Raw genomic sequence first — 16,233 nt, forward strand, 5'->3', positions numbered from 1 at the left:
ACATGTAACTTGGCTCACCTTGTGCCCCTGACTGAGGAGATAAAGGGTGGGGCGGAAACACCACCTCTCCATTTCCTTCTCTGCTGTGAACCACAAGATGATCCAAAGCAGCGGGGAAGGAGGGCAGGTAGTAGAATACACATACGGACTACATTTTGAAGAACCTCCAGTTACTATAAATAAGGTAAGTAACTTCCTCTTCTTTGAGTGCTGGTCCCTATGTATATTCCACTGTGGGTGACTAACACGCAATACTCAAGTAGGAGGAGGGTCCGAGGATGCAGGTGGCAGAGCTGAATGAAGGAACACCATTCCAAAGGATGCATCAGTGATATGGTCCTGAACTAAAGCATAATGCCTTACAAATGTGTAGATAGATCTTCACAGCTGCTTTGCCAATATCAAGTAGAGGCACTTCTTGAAGCAATGCCATACACATAGCCTGTGCCCTCATGGAATGAGCCCTTACCCCATGAAGGGGAGGAAGAATAAACATCTGATAGAGCAAAATACAGCCCAAAATCCATCTTGAGATTCTTTGAGAGGATATAGCTTGACCCTGAATTCTTTCCACTATGGTGACAAATAGCCCAGGAGACTTTCTGATGGGTTTTCTTCTCTACAGGTAAAAGGCCAAAAAGCTCGCTGAACACTAAAGGAATGGAGCCTGAGCATGAGGATGGGTGACATTTTTGAAAAAACACAGATAAGTGAATTCACTGGTTTAGGTGAAACCCTGAAACTACTGTGAAGGTGAACTGAGGGTGCATATATAATGAAACTTTGTCCCTATGGAATATAGTAGAAGAAAGATCCTCCATCAGCGCTCCAAGCTCACCAACCCTCGTGGCTGAGATGATTGTTACCAGGAATGCAACTTTAATGGACAGGAGAGACATGGAGCAAGAAGCTAATGGTACAAAGGGAGGCATAGTGAGTACCGAAATAAGAAAATTTAAGTCCCATTGAGGAGCTTGCTTTTCTATTGGCAGAAAGGTTCCAATTAGGCCTTTCCAGAATCTGTTAGTCAGTGACTGGGTGAAGATTGAGTAACCCTCTTAAGGTGAACGGTATGCACCGATTGCTGCAAAGTGGACCCATAAGGAGCTCATGGACAAGCCTGCTATCTTTCGGGAAAGCATATAGTCCAAAAGAAGAAAACTTGGGGGGCTACAAGTCTTTGATGGCCCATACAGAAAAATGTCTCCACTTGGCAAAATAGCATTTTCTAGTGGACTCCTTCCCAGAAAAGATGCTCTGTACTGCATCAGAACACAATATTTTTAAAACTATTTACAGATAAAGGAATAAAGACGAAGCTTTGGACAATGAAGGTTCCGACCCACCCTTTATCTCCTCAGTGGCAGCGAGAAGGAACTGGAGAGGTGGTTGGTCCAAACTACCCTTTATCTCCTCAGTCAGATGCACAAGGAGACTGAGGCAATGTGTGGACCAACAGGCACTGCTTCCAAAATTCTCCAGCTCCACATGCATCAAGCGCATGCCTACCTACAGTCGAATACACATAAAGGCCAGCACTTGAAGAACAGATACGGCTAGCTGTGCAGTGAATAGATCGGGATGTCTGCAGTAGTGCAGCACTCAGATGTAGCTCCTGTCGGTAGCCAGAGACAATCCTTATATGAACACAGCCTCATGTAGAGGCAGGGGAGACGCACATTTTCAGGAAATCAAAACTACACATCTAGACTGGCGGTTCTCAAACTGTGGGTCGGACCCCAAAGGCTGTCGTTAAACTTACTGGGGCCCGGTCCTAAAGCCAAAGTCCAAGCCCCACCACCCAGGGCTGAAGCCCTCAAGCTTCGGCACCCCACATGGTGGGGGTGCTCAAGCTTCGGTCCCCCTTTCTGGGGTCGTCTAGTAATTGTAGTTGTCAGAAGGGAGTCGCGGTGCAGTGAAGTTTGAGAAACCCTGTTCTAGACCCTTCTCTATTGTCACAGAATTTAAACTAATTAATAGACTTCTCCAGATAGCTTCCTGGTGGACATCTGCTTGGAAGTGTAATGTAGGACAATTAAATGCTCCTACAAAGGTTCGACACCAGTAATTATTTTTTGTGAAAAGACATAAGCAAAAAATAAAGGTTCTCTCGTATGTTGCCAGTGGTCTACATTTTGGTTTCCTGCATCAGTCCCCTTTTAAGAGAAATACCATTTGTTTGTAACTAAAAAAAAAATGATGAATGTATTTCTAGGTTACAGTTAGGCTGGAATTTTAAAAGCTGCTTTATCAACGCCCTGCTATTTTGATCTGATTATAAAGAAAAATATCATGAAAGGGAATTAAGAAGGGCATGTTTTTTTTTTTTTTTAACATATGTCTGGTCAGAAAATAAATCAGTAAGGCTTTGTTCACAAATATGAAAGAAAATAAATTGTACAGACCTTAATATAGTCTAGATATTGTTTTAGAAAAATAGACAAATCAAATGTTGACATTTATGACAAAAAAGCTCAATTTCAGAAGGGAGATTTAATGAAATGAACTATGAACAATAAAAAATGGCACTTCAGTTACTGTCAGTTAAGAACAGGCAAAAGCAACTTAAAAAAATAATAAAAGGGATTTTTGTTCTGAACTGTTTCTTGAAGTTTTTAAGTTCTGAGGCTGTAAAACCAGGCCACTCGCTTACCCAGGACTGAAAGAGAAGAGAAAGGATAATTTAATTCTAACAAGGGAAAGACAGGGACATACACTAATTCACAAAAAAACTGCAAGTTATGAAAAACCAACCTAACTAAAAAAAAACCACAAAAAGACCCCCACCATGTTTGCAGTCTTATGAGAAGGGAAATAATATATTAAAATAGAAGTCTGCTTTTCTCTGCATTTTCAAGAATCATTTCAGCACCTTAATTTTCAGCACCTGTAGCAGCAACTTTTCTTTTTCAGAAGAACCCATTATTGTCTGGGCTCCGATCAATTCAGGAGCTGTACATCACTCAGAGAAAAATGAAGGGCAGAAGAAAATATAAAATTTAATATACCATCGTCCTTCACAGATTAAATGGGCTAGAGCTCATAAAAAAAACAACAATGTATTCATACTCATCAATATACTCCTTTCCATATGTAAATGTTAACACATTACTACCAGATTTCATAGTCATGACAAAGCCTGCTAAAAATAAGTTCTGAAAACATTTTCAGAAATTAAATTTTATTGTGATACTATCACATATTCTTCCTGATCAAGAGAGAATTTTAGGAGTAGAAGTGTTTAAACTGAGTTTTTATACTGTTTATAAGGAGAACCTCACTGGTAGCATGCTGTAATGTCCAAAGCTATAGGCTGAAGGGACTATTGCCCATTAGATTTTATATTTATAAGTACATAGGGCAGCAGTTTTTCCTTTTAAACTAAAAGATTCAGTCTAGCAAACATACAATATATGTCTTGTTATATGTTATTAACATATCTTTTTACATTCTAAGCATGACGCAGCTTCAGTTACATAAGTCGGACATATTCAGTTACGGACATAAGTCTAGTCTAACTTACAAGATCATGCACTCAGCACTGATCTAACTCTGCTTTCCACTGAAGTTTTACCATTAACTTCAATTGGATCAGAATAAGGCTAACATTTAGCATTTTTGGAAATCCCACCTCAGTCAACAATAGGCCCAAAAATAAGATTGGCTGCCAATATAAACATAAGTGAGACTTCTCCAATTTTACAGTGTTTGTTTGTCACATCCACATTACAACTTTGAATGGAATTTTCAAAAGTACCTAAGGAGTAAGGCACACATTGAAAGTCAGTGGGAGTTGGATGCCCAAGTCCTTCAGATGCCTTTGAAACTCCCACCTTTCAGAGTATTTAATTTACTTTTAAGTAATGTGGATAACAATGTTTAAATCAACAGCTGCTAAACCAAAAAAGCAGGAGCAGAAAAAGGATTTCCACATATTATGATTTCTGGAAACTTTGCACCGAAGTTTTCAAAAGTAGGACCCTAAAGTTAGGCTCCTAGTTCTCCATTTAGGCACCCAAATAAGTGGCCTGATTTGCAAAAGATTTGAACAGCTCCCCAGGGACTGACGTCCATGGGAGCTGCTGGCTGCTGAGCACATATGAGAATGAGGTTGTGTATTTGTCAAGGGAGGCAAGCCTTGCTTTCAGCTTGATGGCCTTTCTGTCTGCATGTTGTACAATGACTTTTGAACTTTCTATCTGATCAATTCCAAAATTTCAGGGAATATTCTAGGCTTCCTTGGGCAGAATCCTATTGATTTTGTTGAAAACTGGAAAACCAGAAAATCCTCAACCCACTCCAGTCTGCTTGACCCTCACAGGATCCCTCGTCCCTTCTTATTTTTGGCCAGTCCCCCCCAGCCAGGCCTCTCTCTCCCATTAGTAGGCCCCTCGCCAAACAGGTACTCAAAATACTTATGGGGAGGGGACATGGGGTCCAGCTGGGTTTACAGTTTGGCCTGCTTTAGCAATGAAGTTTGCAAACCTCTAGTTTAGATGCCTAAATGTGGATTTAGAAGCCTAATTTTAGGCTCCCACTTTTGAAAATCAGAGTCTTTGTAAATGTACAGAATTTGTTTCTACTCTTGAAACTGCCTCTATGATCTTACTCCAAGATAGAGACCAGAACTAAAAGCAAACTTCTTCATTCAGCTGTACAAACAAGGTACTTTAATACTTGAGAGCTTTTAGGATGGATATAAAACTAGATCTCTGGCAGACACACACTCTCCATGCTCAGCAGGATATTCTGTTATAGGGAAAGGGGAGTAGATACGTTTCAGTGACTTGATAGTGTTCATGGAGATTCTACAACATGAAAACAAACAGCCTCTCTCATAAGATTCTGAATCCTGATATTCTTTCTCAAACTGAACAGCCAATTAGAAGAAAAAGTGTACTCTATTATGTGATTCATTGACTGAATTACCTATTTCAGAGTAGGTTGCACAGCATGGAATTTCTTCTGTGCCATCTTATTGAACATCAACAGTGTCTCCTCAACAACTACAACCCTTCTGTGTTTTCCAGCTGTATGTTTACTTGCTGTAATAACTCTAATAGAACAGCTGGACAGCATACAATAATAATATTGGTTCAAACTATTCAATGGAACAAAATAATTTAATCACATGCAATCATATATTTCAACAGTCCTTTGTGGATTTTAGCTCTTCTTATTTCATAGCAATTACTGTTTACATTTTCTTCTTAATCATCTTCCTTGGCTTCAACATTGCTTTACTATAGCAAAGGATGGGCAAACTGGTTTGGGAACAGTAAAGAAGCAACAAACTGTATCTAACCAAAACTTTTTAAAAGTTTTAAACTGTTCAGGGGAGTTGCAAGTTCAAGGGAGTCCTCCTGTCTCCGTATCTTTGAGCTTCCTGTTTTTTGTTTGAAATTTTGATAGGGATTTTTGAGTCATTCCAATCTCCATTTTGAGCTGTGGTTTCTGAGTTTTTTTGTTTTTTACACTTTGTCATTGCCATTAAAGGGGAGGAGACATTACTGAGTATGACACAAAATCATACTTTTGCTGCTGGACTACTGAGGTAGCCTAAAGTTGGCTCAGGTGAAGATTCATAGATGTGCACTGAAACTGCTGGCAGATAAACCAGGGTCTCAGTCATCCTCAGAGTGTGATTCCTCATGGCCTACAAAGTTATCATCAGTTCCTATTGGTTCACACTTTCAAGACAACAAGCAACCCAAATCAAAATCTTTGGCAGCCTCTACTGTGAATGCCTGAATGCAGGGACACAACAGTGAGGAGAGGAAGGGGTTTACTCTTCTATATACATCCTCAACACAGTGACACAAATCATAAAAGCACCAAACACGAGCTCAAGGAGATGAAGTCAGTATGGACGGTTGGAAGTGACCACCCCATAGGACACCACATCTCAGGGGAGCATTATGAGTTTGGAAGGAACTCCACTGTATAAAGGAACCTTCTTTGCCAGCTATTTCATTTAACTTCCCCCAACTTTCTACCTCTATGAAGCTATTCTGTATTTTCTCTTTTAATTTCTGTACTGACACACACCATATAAAGTGATTACATTCTCTTACCAATATTAGGATGCTTCAAAAGGCGACAGATTCTAGCTTCCCTTTCCAATTTCTGGTGATCTGCAAGAAAGAGAAACACAACCATAAATTTTTTGTTTAATCATGAAAAGGCACATCATTCTATATGGTACTGAGTGTTGCAAAACATATGGTACAGTATGCGACATGGTGGTTAAAATGTATCCTCCTTCTCCTACTTAGAATCACCATGATTGTACATTTAAGTTGTATGTCACACTGAATCAAGGTACTACATCCACCCCTTGCTTTGCCTAGCTGCTCAACCTATAGTAGTTTTAGAAAATCAAGCTGCCTACTCAGTGGGAAATGGGACGTATTCACACCATGACCTATAATTATCAGATAATAAACTATGATTATAGAATTAATCAGAATGAAGACAGCCCTGAATCTTTAGAAGAATTCTAATCCTAGACTATGATGTGTTTCAGTGCTGCCTAAGGTACTAAGTACATCACCAATGAAGTGCTAATATTCCATTGTAAAGAGAACACTTTTCAACATGCTAGGGCATTCTACCAACATATAAAATGTATATAAAATCTCCCCACTATATTTTCTACTGTATGCATCCGATGAAGTGAGCTGTAGCTCACGAAAGCTTAAGCTCTAATAAATTTGTTAGTCTCTAAGGTGCCACAAGAGCTCCTTTTCTTTTTACTAACACAATGATGCCGTAGGAGGATTCAGTAGCTAAATGACCAACAGCAGCATCCCCCCACAATGCCTACATTACACTACTTCTCAGTTAAGCTGATTACCTGTTAGCCTCTTAAGAATAAATGGCTAAAAGGTGTTTCTTTGTTATGGGTTGCTCTAATGCAGGGTTGGAAATCTTTGGCATGCAGCCCATCAGGGAAATCCGTTGGCGGGCCAGGATTGTTTGTTTACCTACAGCGTCCGCAGTTTCGGCTGATCGCAGCTCCCACTGGCTGTGTGGTTCGCCATTCCAGACCCATGGGGCCTGTGGGAAGTCGCACGGGCCAAGGGATGTGCTGGCCACCACTTCCCACAGCCCCCATTGGCCTGGAACAGCGAACCATGGCCAGTGGGAGCTGCGATCAGCCGAACCTGCAGACACTGAAGGTAAACAAACCGTCCCGGCTTGCCTGCGGATTTCCCTGACGGGCCGCGTACCAAAGGTTGCCGATCCCTGCTCTAATGTGGTCCCTGTGGGCCAACACAGCCTAACAAACAAACAAAGAACTGGTTCATAAAAAGTTATAGATATCAGATGGCTGGAGAAATATATTTTTCTGATGGACCTTGTAATCTTGCTTTCAGGGTCCTGAAGGGAAAAACTTCCAAAGAGACAAATGGAAGGAAATTCCCTTCATTTGTTCTTTTTAATTGATGTGGACCAATTCCTCGTCATAATCCCTCCTCCTCTACTTGTTTGTGTTTTTGTAGTAGAATGATGTAAAGCACAATTGTTTTATAGCTGTGGAGTAACAAGATGACATGGTATATGACCACATCTTTGAACACAACTTGAGGTCAACAAATTAAATTATCCATCTCTGACAACAGCAACAGGATCAGTAACAGAAGAGCATCAACATCTGTCTCACAAACACTGGATGTCATATCAACAGCATCTTACACACAGTATGCTGCTGCTCAAGGGCAACTATGTTGCTATATAAACTAAGGCCCATAAATTAAACTATAGATCTTTTAATGTCATCATCATCATGTTTACAAAGTGTTATAGCCTCCTCTTTCTTCCAGAGCAGAGTCCACTTTAGCAGCAGTCTCACTGTTGCTTGGCCTCATAAGCCAGTGTGCAGATGTTCAAGGGAATATGAAAATGCATACAAAGGAAAATATAATGAGTATAATAGATAAACAGTAAACTGGAAAATGGAATCACTCCAAGCTCCCCTTTGCTGATCTCATATGCAGAAAAAGGAAAATCAACTGCAGTACAGTCAAATGAGCCAGAAAAAAGTAAGATAGAAACAGCTGTTGACTGACACTAGTTCTAGGTTGTCTTTGATATTGTCTGTCTGCCAAGTGGAATCAACTCCCGACCACTGAGGCTCTCTCTCTCTCTTTCTCTCTTTGGCCCCCACTTACTAAATCAACTAAAATGGTGACCAAAAAATACAATGCCTGCTGTGTGTACATGAAGGTTTTCACTGAAAGGTTTTCTGTATAGGGCTGAACAAGATGCACGATATTTGTTATTAGTGCTCAAAGTGTTTCTTCATATTATCCCTCTCCTCCATGTCCTGTTCTTCAACGCCACTAGCACCAGCTGAATGGCCTAGCTTTAGTAATCACATGGATTCAGGCATGTGTGTATTTTAACGAAGACGGTGCCTGCAGGGAGAGAGGTATGCCTTTAACAGAATAAAGCACCTTATGTGCTAAAAAGACAGCTGAAGTAAACACTTACGGGGAGACAGCTTAAGTGTTAAATAGCTACATGAAACAGGGCTGGCCACATATCACTCTTCACCTTCCAGTACAGAGAAGTGTCTTTATGGGCAGACACAACAATGGTAGCTGGCAGATATCTATCGACCCTCTCTGTGGCCATAGCTTTGGTTGATTCTTCTTGTAGCTTTGGGAAAATCCCGACAGTCCTGCAGGCTGTCTCCACTATAGCCGTAGCTCCAGAACCTGTTGGACATGCTCCTATTTGTGACATGATGCTGCCTAGCATTTGAACAGGGCCCTTCCACAGGCACTTAGTTAATCATTCTTTGCTTCCAGTGGTTTTTGTCCTCTGTGTTTTTCAATCTGAGGTCCTGTAAGGCCTCAAGTTACTGACCTTATTGTAACAAGATCTTCGAAATGTGTAGTCCCTATCTGTATTTCACTGTGCAGTACACATGTGCACCAAGAACCAGAAGACTCTTCCAAGAAGTGTCCATTGGTCTGCACCTGCACTCTTGCTCTTCTCCTTCACAAGGATGTAAGAGATGGTGTGGACTGACCACCTCTCTAGTTCCTTCTCTACCACAAATCATTTAGGTCTGGTCTACACCACGAGTTTATGTTGGATTTAGCCGCGTTAAATCGAATTAACCCTGCACCCGTCCACACAACGAAGCCATTTTTTTGACATAAAGAGCTCTTAAAACCGATTTCTGTACTCCTCCCCAACGAGGGGATTAGCGCTGAAATCGACATTGCCATTTCAAATTAGGGTTAGTGTGGATGCAATTTGAAAGGTGTTGGCCTCCGGGAGCTATCCCACAGTGCACCATTGTGACTGCTCTGGACAGCGCTCTGAACTCTGATGCACTGGCCAGGTGTACAGGAAAAGCCCCAGGAACTTTTCCTCTCATTTCTTGTTTGGCCAGGCGAGCTCATCAGCACAGGTGACCATGCAGTCCCAGAATTGAAAAAGAGCTCCAGCATGGACTGAATGGGAGGTACTGGATCTGATCGCTGTATGAGGAGATTTCAGAGTAGCAGCCGTGTTAGTCTGTATCCGCAAAAAGAAAAGGAGTACTTGTGGCACCTTAGAGACTAACAAATTTATTTGAGCATAAGCTTTCGTGAGCTACAGCTCACTTCATCGGATGCATTCAGTGGAAAATACAGTGGAGAGATTTATATACATAGAGAACATGAAACAATGGGTGTTACCATACACACTGTAACGAGAATGATCACTTAAGGTGAGCTATTACCAGCAGGAGAGCGGGGGGGAAAAGCCTTTTGTAGTGATAATCAAGGTGAGCCATTTCCAGCAGTTGACAAAAACGTCTGAGGAACAGGAGAGGGGAGGGATAGCTCAGTGCTTTGAGCATTGGCCTGCTAAACCCAGGGTTGTGAGTTCAATCCTTGAGGGGGCCATTTAGGGATCTGTGGCAAAAACGGGGGATTTGTCCTGCTTTGAGCAGGGGGTTGGACTAGATGACCTCCTGAGGTCCTTTCCAACCCTGATATTCTATGATTCTATGAACAGTGGGGGATGCGGGGGGGAATAAACATGGGGAAATAGTTTTACTTTGTGTAATGACCCATCCACTCCCAGTCTTTATTCAAGCCTAAACCCTGGTCTACACTAGGACTTTAGGTCGAATTTAGCAGCGTTAAATTGATGTAAACCTGCACCTGTCCACACGATGAAGCCCTTTATTTCGACTTAAAGGGCTCTTAAAATCGATTTCCTTACTCCACCCCTGACAAGTGGATTAGTGCTTAAATCGGCCTTGCTGGGTCGAATTTGGGGTACTGTGGACACAATTCGACGATATTGGGCTCCGGGAGCTATCCCAGAGTGTTCCATTGTGACTGCTCTGGACAGCACTCTCAACTCAGATGCATGATTGTTTGCCGTTGCTCTGACGCAGGGAGGGACGACTGACGACACAGCTTACAGGGTTGGCTTACAGGGAGCTAAAATCAACAAAGGGGGTGGCTTTACATCAAGGAGTACTTCAGGCAGGACTTCACAGAGGGTTCCAATAAGAAATGGTGCACCTAAGTTATTGTTCTTATTGGAACAAGGAGGTTAGTCTGGCCTCTGATTGATACATGGTTAGATTTACCTTGCTGCACCTTCTCTGTGAGTGACTGCAGTGTGACCTAGAGGAATGAGTCCCCTAGACGGGGGGCGGGGGCGGGGTTGCAAATGAGTACAAAACAAATCTGGTCTATTTCTTGTTTTGATACACTCCATCTATCTTTTACATCTTTGGCTGGCAGTAGACGGTGCAGAAGGACTGCATGCCATCCACATCTCATAGCTGCTCAGCAGAAGATGGTACAATAGGACTGCTAGCCATCCTCAACTCTTGCCTGCCCAGCAGAAGATGATGCAATAGGACTGCTAGCAATCCGTATCACCTGCCTGCTCACCATAAGATGGTTCAATAGGACTGACTGCAGGACTAAAGAGAATGACTTGATCAAGTCACTCCAAATTTAGTCCCTGCGCCCATGTCTGCCCAGGCGCTCCTGATCGACCTCACACAGGCGACCAGGAGCACCTCGGACATGACGATGACAGCTACCAGTCCTATTGCACCGTCTGCTGCCACAAGGCAATGGGTTGCTGCTGCTGTGTAGCAATGTAGTACCGCGTCTGCCAGCACCCAGGAGACATACGGTGACAGTGAGCTGAGCGGGCTCTATCCATGTAACTCAGGAAAAAAGGCGCAAAACGATTGTCTGCCCTTGCTTTCACGGAGGGAGGGAGGGAACAGAAGCCTGACGATATGTACCCAGCACCACCCGCGACAATGTTTTAGCCCCATCAGGCATTGGTATCTCAACCCAGAATTCCAATGGGCAGCAGAGACTGCGGGAACCGTGAGATAGCTACCCACAGTGCAACACTCCGGAAGTCGACTCTAGCCTCGGTACTGTGGAAGCACTCCACCGAGTTAATGCACTTAATGCATTTTCTGTGGGGACATACACACTCGAATATATAAAACCGATTTCTAAAAAACCGACTTCTATAAATTCGACCTAATTTCGTAGTGTAGACATACCCTAAGTTAATTGTATGCAGTTTGCAAATTAATTCCAATTCAGCAGTCTCTCGTTGGAGTCTGTTTTTGAAGTTTTTTTGTTGAAGAATTGCAACTTTTAGGTCTGTAATTGAGTGACCAAATGGACGCTCCGGGACAGAGCTCCAGACATGCCGATTCTACGCTGAGCTGCATGCAATTCTAGTGGGGGGCCGCCACCACTATCCCACCCCTGTCCATAGATTCCGAAGATGGGGTACTCTCCACCATGCCTGAGGATTTTGAGGATGGGGAACATGAGGAGGAGGAGGAGCTTGACGAGAGCACACAGCACACCGTTCTCCCCGACAGCCAGGATCTTGTTATCATCCTGACTGAAATACCCTCCCTACCCAACCAAGCTGAAGAAGGGACCTCTGGTATTATTTTAAAATATAATACATGTTTCTAAAAGCAAGTGTTTTTTAATGATTAAGTAGCCCTGAGAACTTGGGATGCATTCGTGGCCAGTACTGCTACTGGAAAAGTCTGTTAACATGTCTAGAGGTGGAGCGGAAATCCTCCAGGGACATCTCCATGAAGCTCTCCTGGAGGTACTCTAAAAGCCTTTGCAGAAGGTTTCTGGGGAGAGCAGCCTTATTCTGTCCTCCATGGTAGAACACTTTACCACGCCATGCTAGTAGCAAGTAATTTGGTATCATTGCATGACAAAGCCTGGCAGCGTATGGTCCCGGTGTTTGCTGGCATTCAAGCAACATCCGTTCTTTATCTCTCTGTGTTATCCTCAGGAGAGTGATATTGTTCATGGTAACCTGGTTGAAATAGGGGAATTTAATTAAGGGGACATTCAGAGGTGGCCGTTCCTACTGGGCTGTTTGCCTGTGGCTGAAAAGAAATCCTTCCCGCCGTTAGCCACGCAGTGGGGGGGGGGGCATTGGTGCTGAGCTGTTTGCATTTGGCTAGCAGGGATCTTCCCTGATACCAGCCACGTGGTGGGGTGAGGGGTAAAGCAATCATCCCAGAGAACTGGATGGTGTGGGGTTTAGTTTGGTTTCTGCTGCTGCACGTTAACAGGAAAACTGCAGCACTAAATGGCCAACTCAACGTGCTTTGCCTGGGATGGGAGAGGAGGGTGCTGCTGTTACGAAGGTTGCAGAAGCCGAAAGACTGTGGCTTACCATGGCCACCTGCAAGCTGAATTCTGTTGCCTGGCACTGCGTGTGTGACCTAACACCAAAGCCGCAAGCACTCAATATAAGATACAAAATGCAACCTTGTACCAAAATCACATGTGCTATGTAAGGTGAATAGCGTAGTTCACCATGAAAGAGTATAGCCATTGTTCTGTAAAATGTATCTTTTTAAATACTTCACTCCTTTTTTTCCTCCAGCAGTTGCAAATGTTTCAAGCCTCCCTCCTCCATACCAAAGGCTATCTCAGATAAGGTGGCCAAAAAAAAAAAAAAAGCATGTGCAATGAAATGTTCTCTGAGCTCATGCAGTCGTCCGGCACTGACAGAGCTCAGCAGAATGTGTGGAGGGACACAATAGCAGAGTACAGGAAAGTGACCGATAAACGTAAGGCGAGGTGGTGGCTGGATGATCAGAGGAGGTATGAGGCAACACTGGGGCTACTGCGGGATCAAACGGACATGCTCCGACGTCTGGTGGAGGTTTATGAACGGCAGCAGGATCACAAACTGTCGCTGCAGCCCCTGTTTAACCGCTCTCCCTCCTCCCCAATTTCCATAGCCTCCTTACCCAGATGCCCAAGAATGCGGGCGGGGGAGGCTCTGGGCACCCAACCACTCCACCCCAGTGGACAGCCCAAGCAACAGAAGGCTGTCGTTCAAGAAGTTTTAAAGTAGCCTTTTCCTTCCCTCCTAACCTACTCCCACACCCCACCCGGGCTACTTTGTGAGTTATCTCCCTATTTTTGTAATCAATTAATAAAGAACACGTTTTTTAAACGATAGTGACTTTATTTCCTTTGCAAGCAAGCTGTGATCGAAGGGGGGAGGGTGGGTGGCTTACAGGGAATTTAGAAGCAACCAAGAGGGCAGGTTTTCATCAAGGAGAAATAAACACAAGTGTCACACAGTACCCCAGCCAGTCATGAAACTGGTTTTCAAAGCTTCTCTGATGCGCACTGCTTCCTGCTGTGCTCTTCTAACTGCCCTGGTGTTTGGCTGCGCGTATTCAGTGGCCAGGCAATTTGCCTCAATCTCCCACCCTGCCATAAACGTCTCCCCCTTACTCTCACAGAGATTGTGGAGCACACAGCAAGCAGCAATAACAATGGGAATATTGGTTTCGCTGAGATCTGAGCGACTCAGTAAACTGTGCCAGCGACCCTTTAAATGTCCAAATGCACATTCTACCACCATTCTGCACTTGCTCAGTCTATAGCTGAACAGCTCCTGACTACTGTCCAAGGTGCCTGTGTATGGCTTCATTGAGGGGTAGGCTGGGTCCCCAAGGATAACTGTAGGCATTTCAACATCCCCAACAGTTATTTTCTGGTCTGGGAAGTAAATGCCTTCCTGCAGCCATTTAAACAGACCAGAGTTCCTGAAGACGCGAGCATCATGAACCTTTCCCGGCCATCCCACATTGATGTTGGTGAAATGTCCCTTGTGATCCACCAATGCTTGCAGCACCCTTGAAAAGTACCCCTTGCGGTTTATGTACTGACTGCCCTGGTGGTCCGGTCCCAAGATAGGGATAAGTGTTCCGTCTATAGCCCCACCACAGTTAGGGAATCCCATTGCAACAAAGCCATCTAGTATGACCTGCACATTTCCCAGAGTCACTACCTTTGATAGCAGCAGCTCAATGATTGCATTGGCTACTTGCATCACAGCAACCCCCACAGTAGACTTGCCCACTCCAAATTGATTACCGACTGACCGGTAGCTGTCTGGCGTTGCAAGCTTCTATAGGGCTATTGCCACTTGCTTGTGAACTGTGAGGGCTGCTCTCATCTTGGTATTCTTGCGCTTCAGGGTAGGGGAAAGCAAGTCACAAAGTTCCATGAAAGTGCCCTTACGAATGCGAAAGTTTCGGATCCACTGAGAATCATCCCAAACCCTCAACACTATGCGGTCCCACCACTCTGTGCTTGTTTCCCAGGCCCAGAATGGGCGTTCCACAGCATGAGTCTGCCCTAGTAAACCATGATCTCCAAATTGCCGGGGACTGCAGTTTTAGAGAAATCTGTGTTCATGTCCTCATCACCGCGCTGCCGTTGCCTCCTTGCCTGGTTTTTCAGGTGCTGGTTCTGCATAAACTGCATAATAATGCGCGAGGTGTTTACAATGGTCATAACTGCTGCGGTGAGCTGAACGGGCTCCATGCCGCGCTATGGGTCTGCTCGGGCAATCCAGGGAAAACAGCGTGAAATGATTGTCTGCTGTTGCTTTCACGGAGGGAGGGAGGGTTGACTGACAACATTTACCCATAACCACCCGTGACAAATTTTTGGCCCCATCAGGCATTGGGAGCTCAGCCCAGACTGGGAGCTCAGTCCGGGGACTGCGGACACTGTGGGATAGCTACCCACAGTGCACCGCTCGGAATGTGGATGCTTGCCACGGTACTGTGGATGCATACCGCCGAATTAATGTGCTTAGTGTGGATGCATGATCTCGACTTTATATAATCTGTTCCCAAAAATCGACTTCTGTAAAATCCAAGTACTTTTGTAGTGTAGACATGGCCTTAAAGATCCGAAACTGAGGGGAAAGAGGGGTGTGTAATGGAATACAGATAGAGACCACACATCTCGAAGACTCCAGTTACAATAAGTTGAGTAGCTTACTTACTCAAGTAGTTGAGTACGTGGGTGACTGACAAGCAGTGCTCAGATATGGAGGAGGGTGTGAAGGTGCAGGCAATATAGATACATGTAGGATCACCACCCTAAAGGATGCATCATCTGTGGAGGCTTTAACTCGGCTATAAAACCTCATGAACATATGGATAGAGCTCCACATTGCTGCTCTGCAAATGTCAAGTAAGGCCACTCATGAAGTGAAGCTACCAAAGCTTCTTTTGCTCAGGTGGGGTGAGCTCTCGCCCTGTGTGGTGGCGATGCACCAACTGATAAAGTAGGATACAGCACTGAGAGGTCTTCTGAAAGGACGAAGGTTGTCCTCTCATTTGTTCTGCTATAGCAATTAATAATATTGGTGACTTTCTTATCATTTTCATTTTTTGCAGGTAAAAAGCTAATGCACATCTCACACAGAAGGAGCAGAAAAGATTTCGTTCATCAGAGATGTGAGGCTTTGAGAAAAACAAAGGAAACAAAGGAAAGTGTATTGTCTGATTTAAACAGATGGGTTAACATTTGCAGGAGACTTAGAATATAAAAACAGCCATACTGAGTCAGAGCAAAGGTCCACTTAGCCCGGTATCCTGTCTTCCAACAGGATACAATGCCTGGAGCTTCAGAGGGAATTAACAGAACAGACAATCATCAAGTGATCCATCCCCTGTTGTCCATTCCCAGCTTCTGGCAAACAGAGGCTAGGGACACCATCCCTGCCCATCCCAGCTAATACCATCGATGGACCCATCTTCCAGTACAGCCAATTCCCCCGACAATGAAAAAGTTGGGTCCATTTTCATCCGCGGTGCAGTCCATACTGTTGCTAGCACACGGGATGGGGCGGACTTCTTTCAGAGTCCCTGACACC

General features: G+C 44.0%; 1 protein-coding gene across 26 annotated transcripts in view; it reads right to left on the reverse strand.

Moving 5' to 3' along the window:
• The window catches only part of CAMK2D (calcium/calmodulin dependent protein kinase II delta), a 266,479-nt gene that overhangs the window by 146,907 nt on the left and 103,339 nt on the right, over window positions 1-16,233 (reverse strand). For all 26 annotated transcript variants that reach the window (XR_013345892.1, XR_013345895.1, XR_013345893.1 and 23 more), the window contains one exon: window positions 6,075-6,134. Coding sequence is in view for 9 of the 26 variants with exons in the window: in XM_077815153.1 (XP_077671279.1) it covers window positions 6,075-6,134 (60 nt within the window). In the remaining 17 variants the exon portion in view is untranslated. The remainder of the gene's footprint in view (window positions 1-6,074; window positions 6,135-16,233) is intronic.

The sequence above is a fragment of the Eretmochelys imbricata genome, chromosome 4, assembly GCF_965152235.1.
Source record: "Eretmochelys imbricata isolate rEreImb1 chromosome 4, rEreImb1.hap1, whole genome shotgun sequence".
Taxonomy (NCBI): Eukaryota; Metazoa; Chordata; order Testudines; family Cheloniidae; genus Eretmochelys; species Eretmochelys imbricata.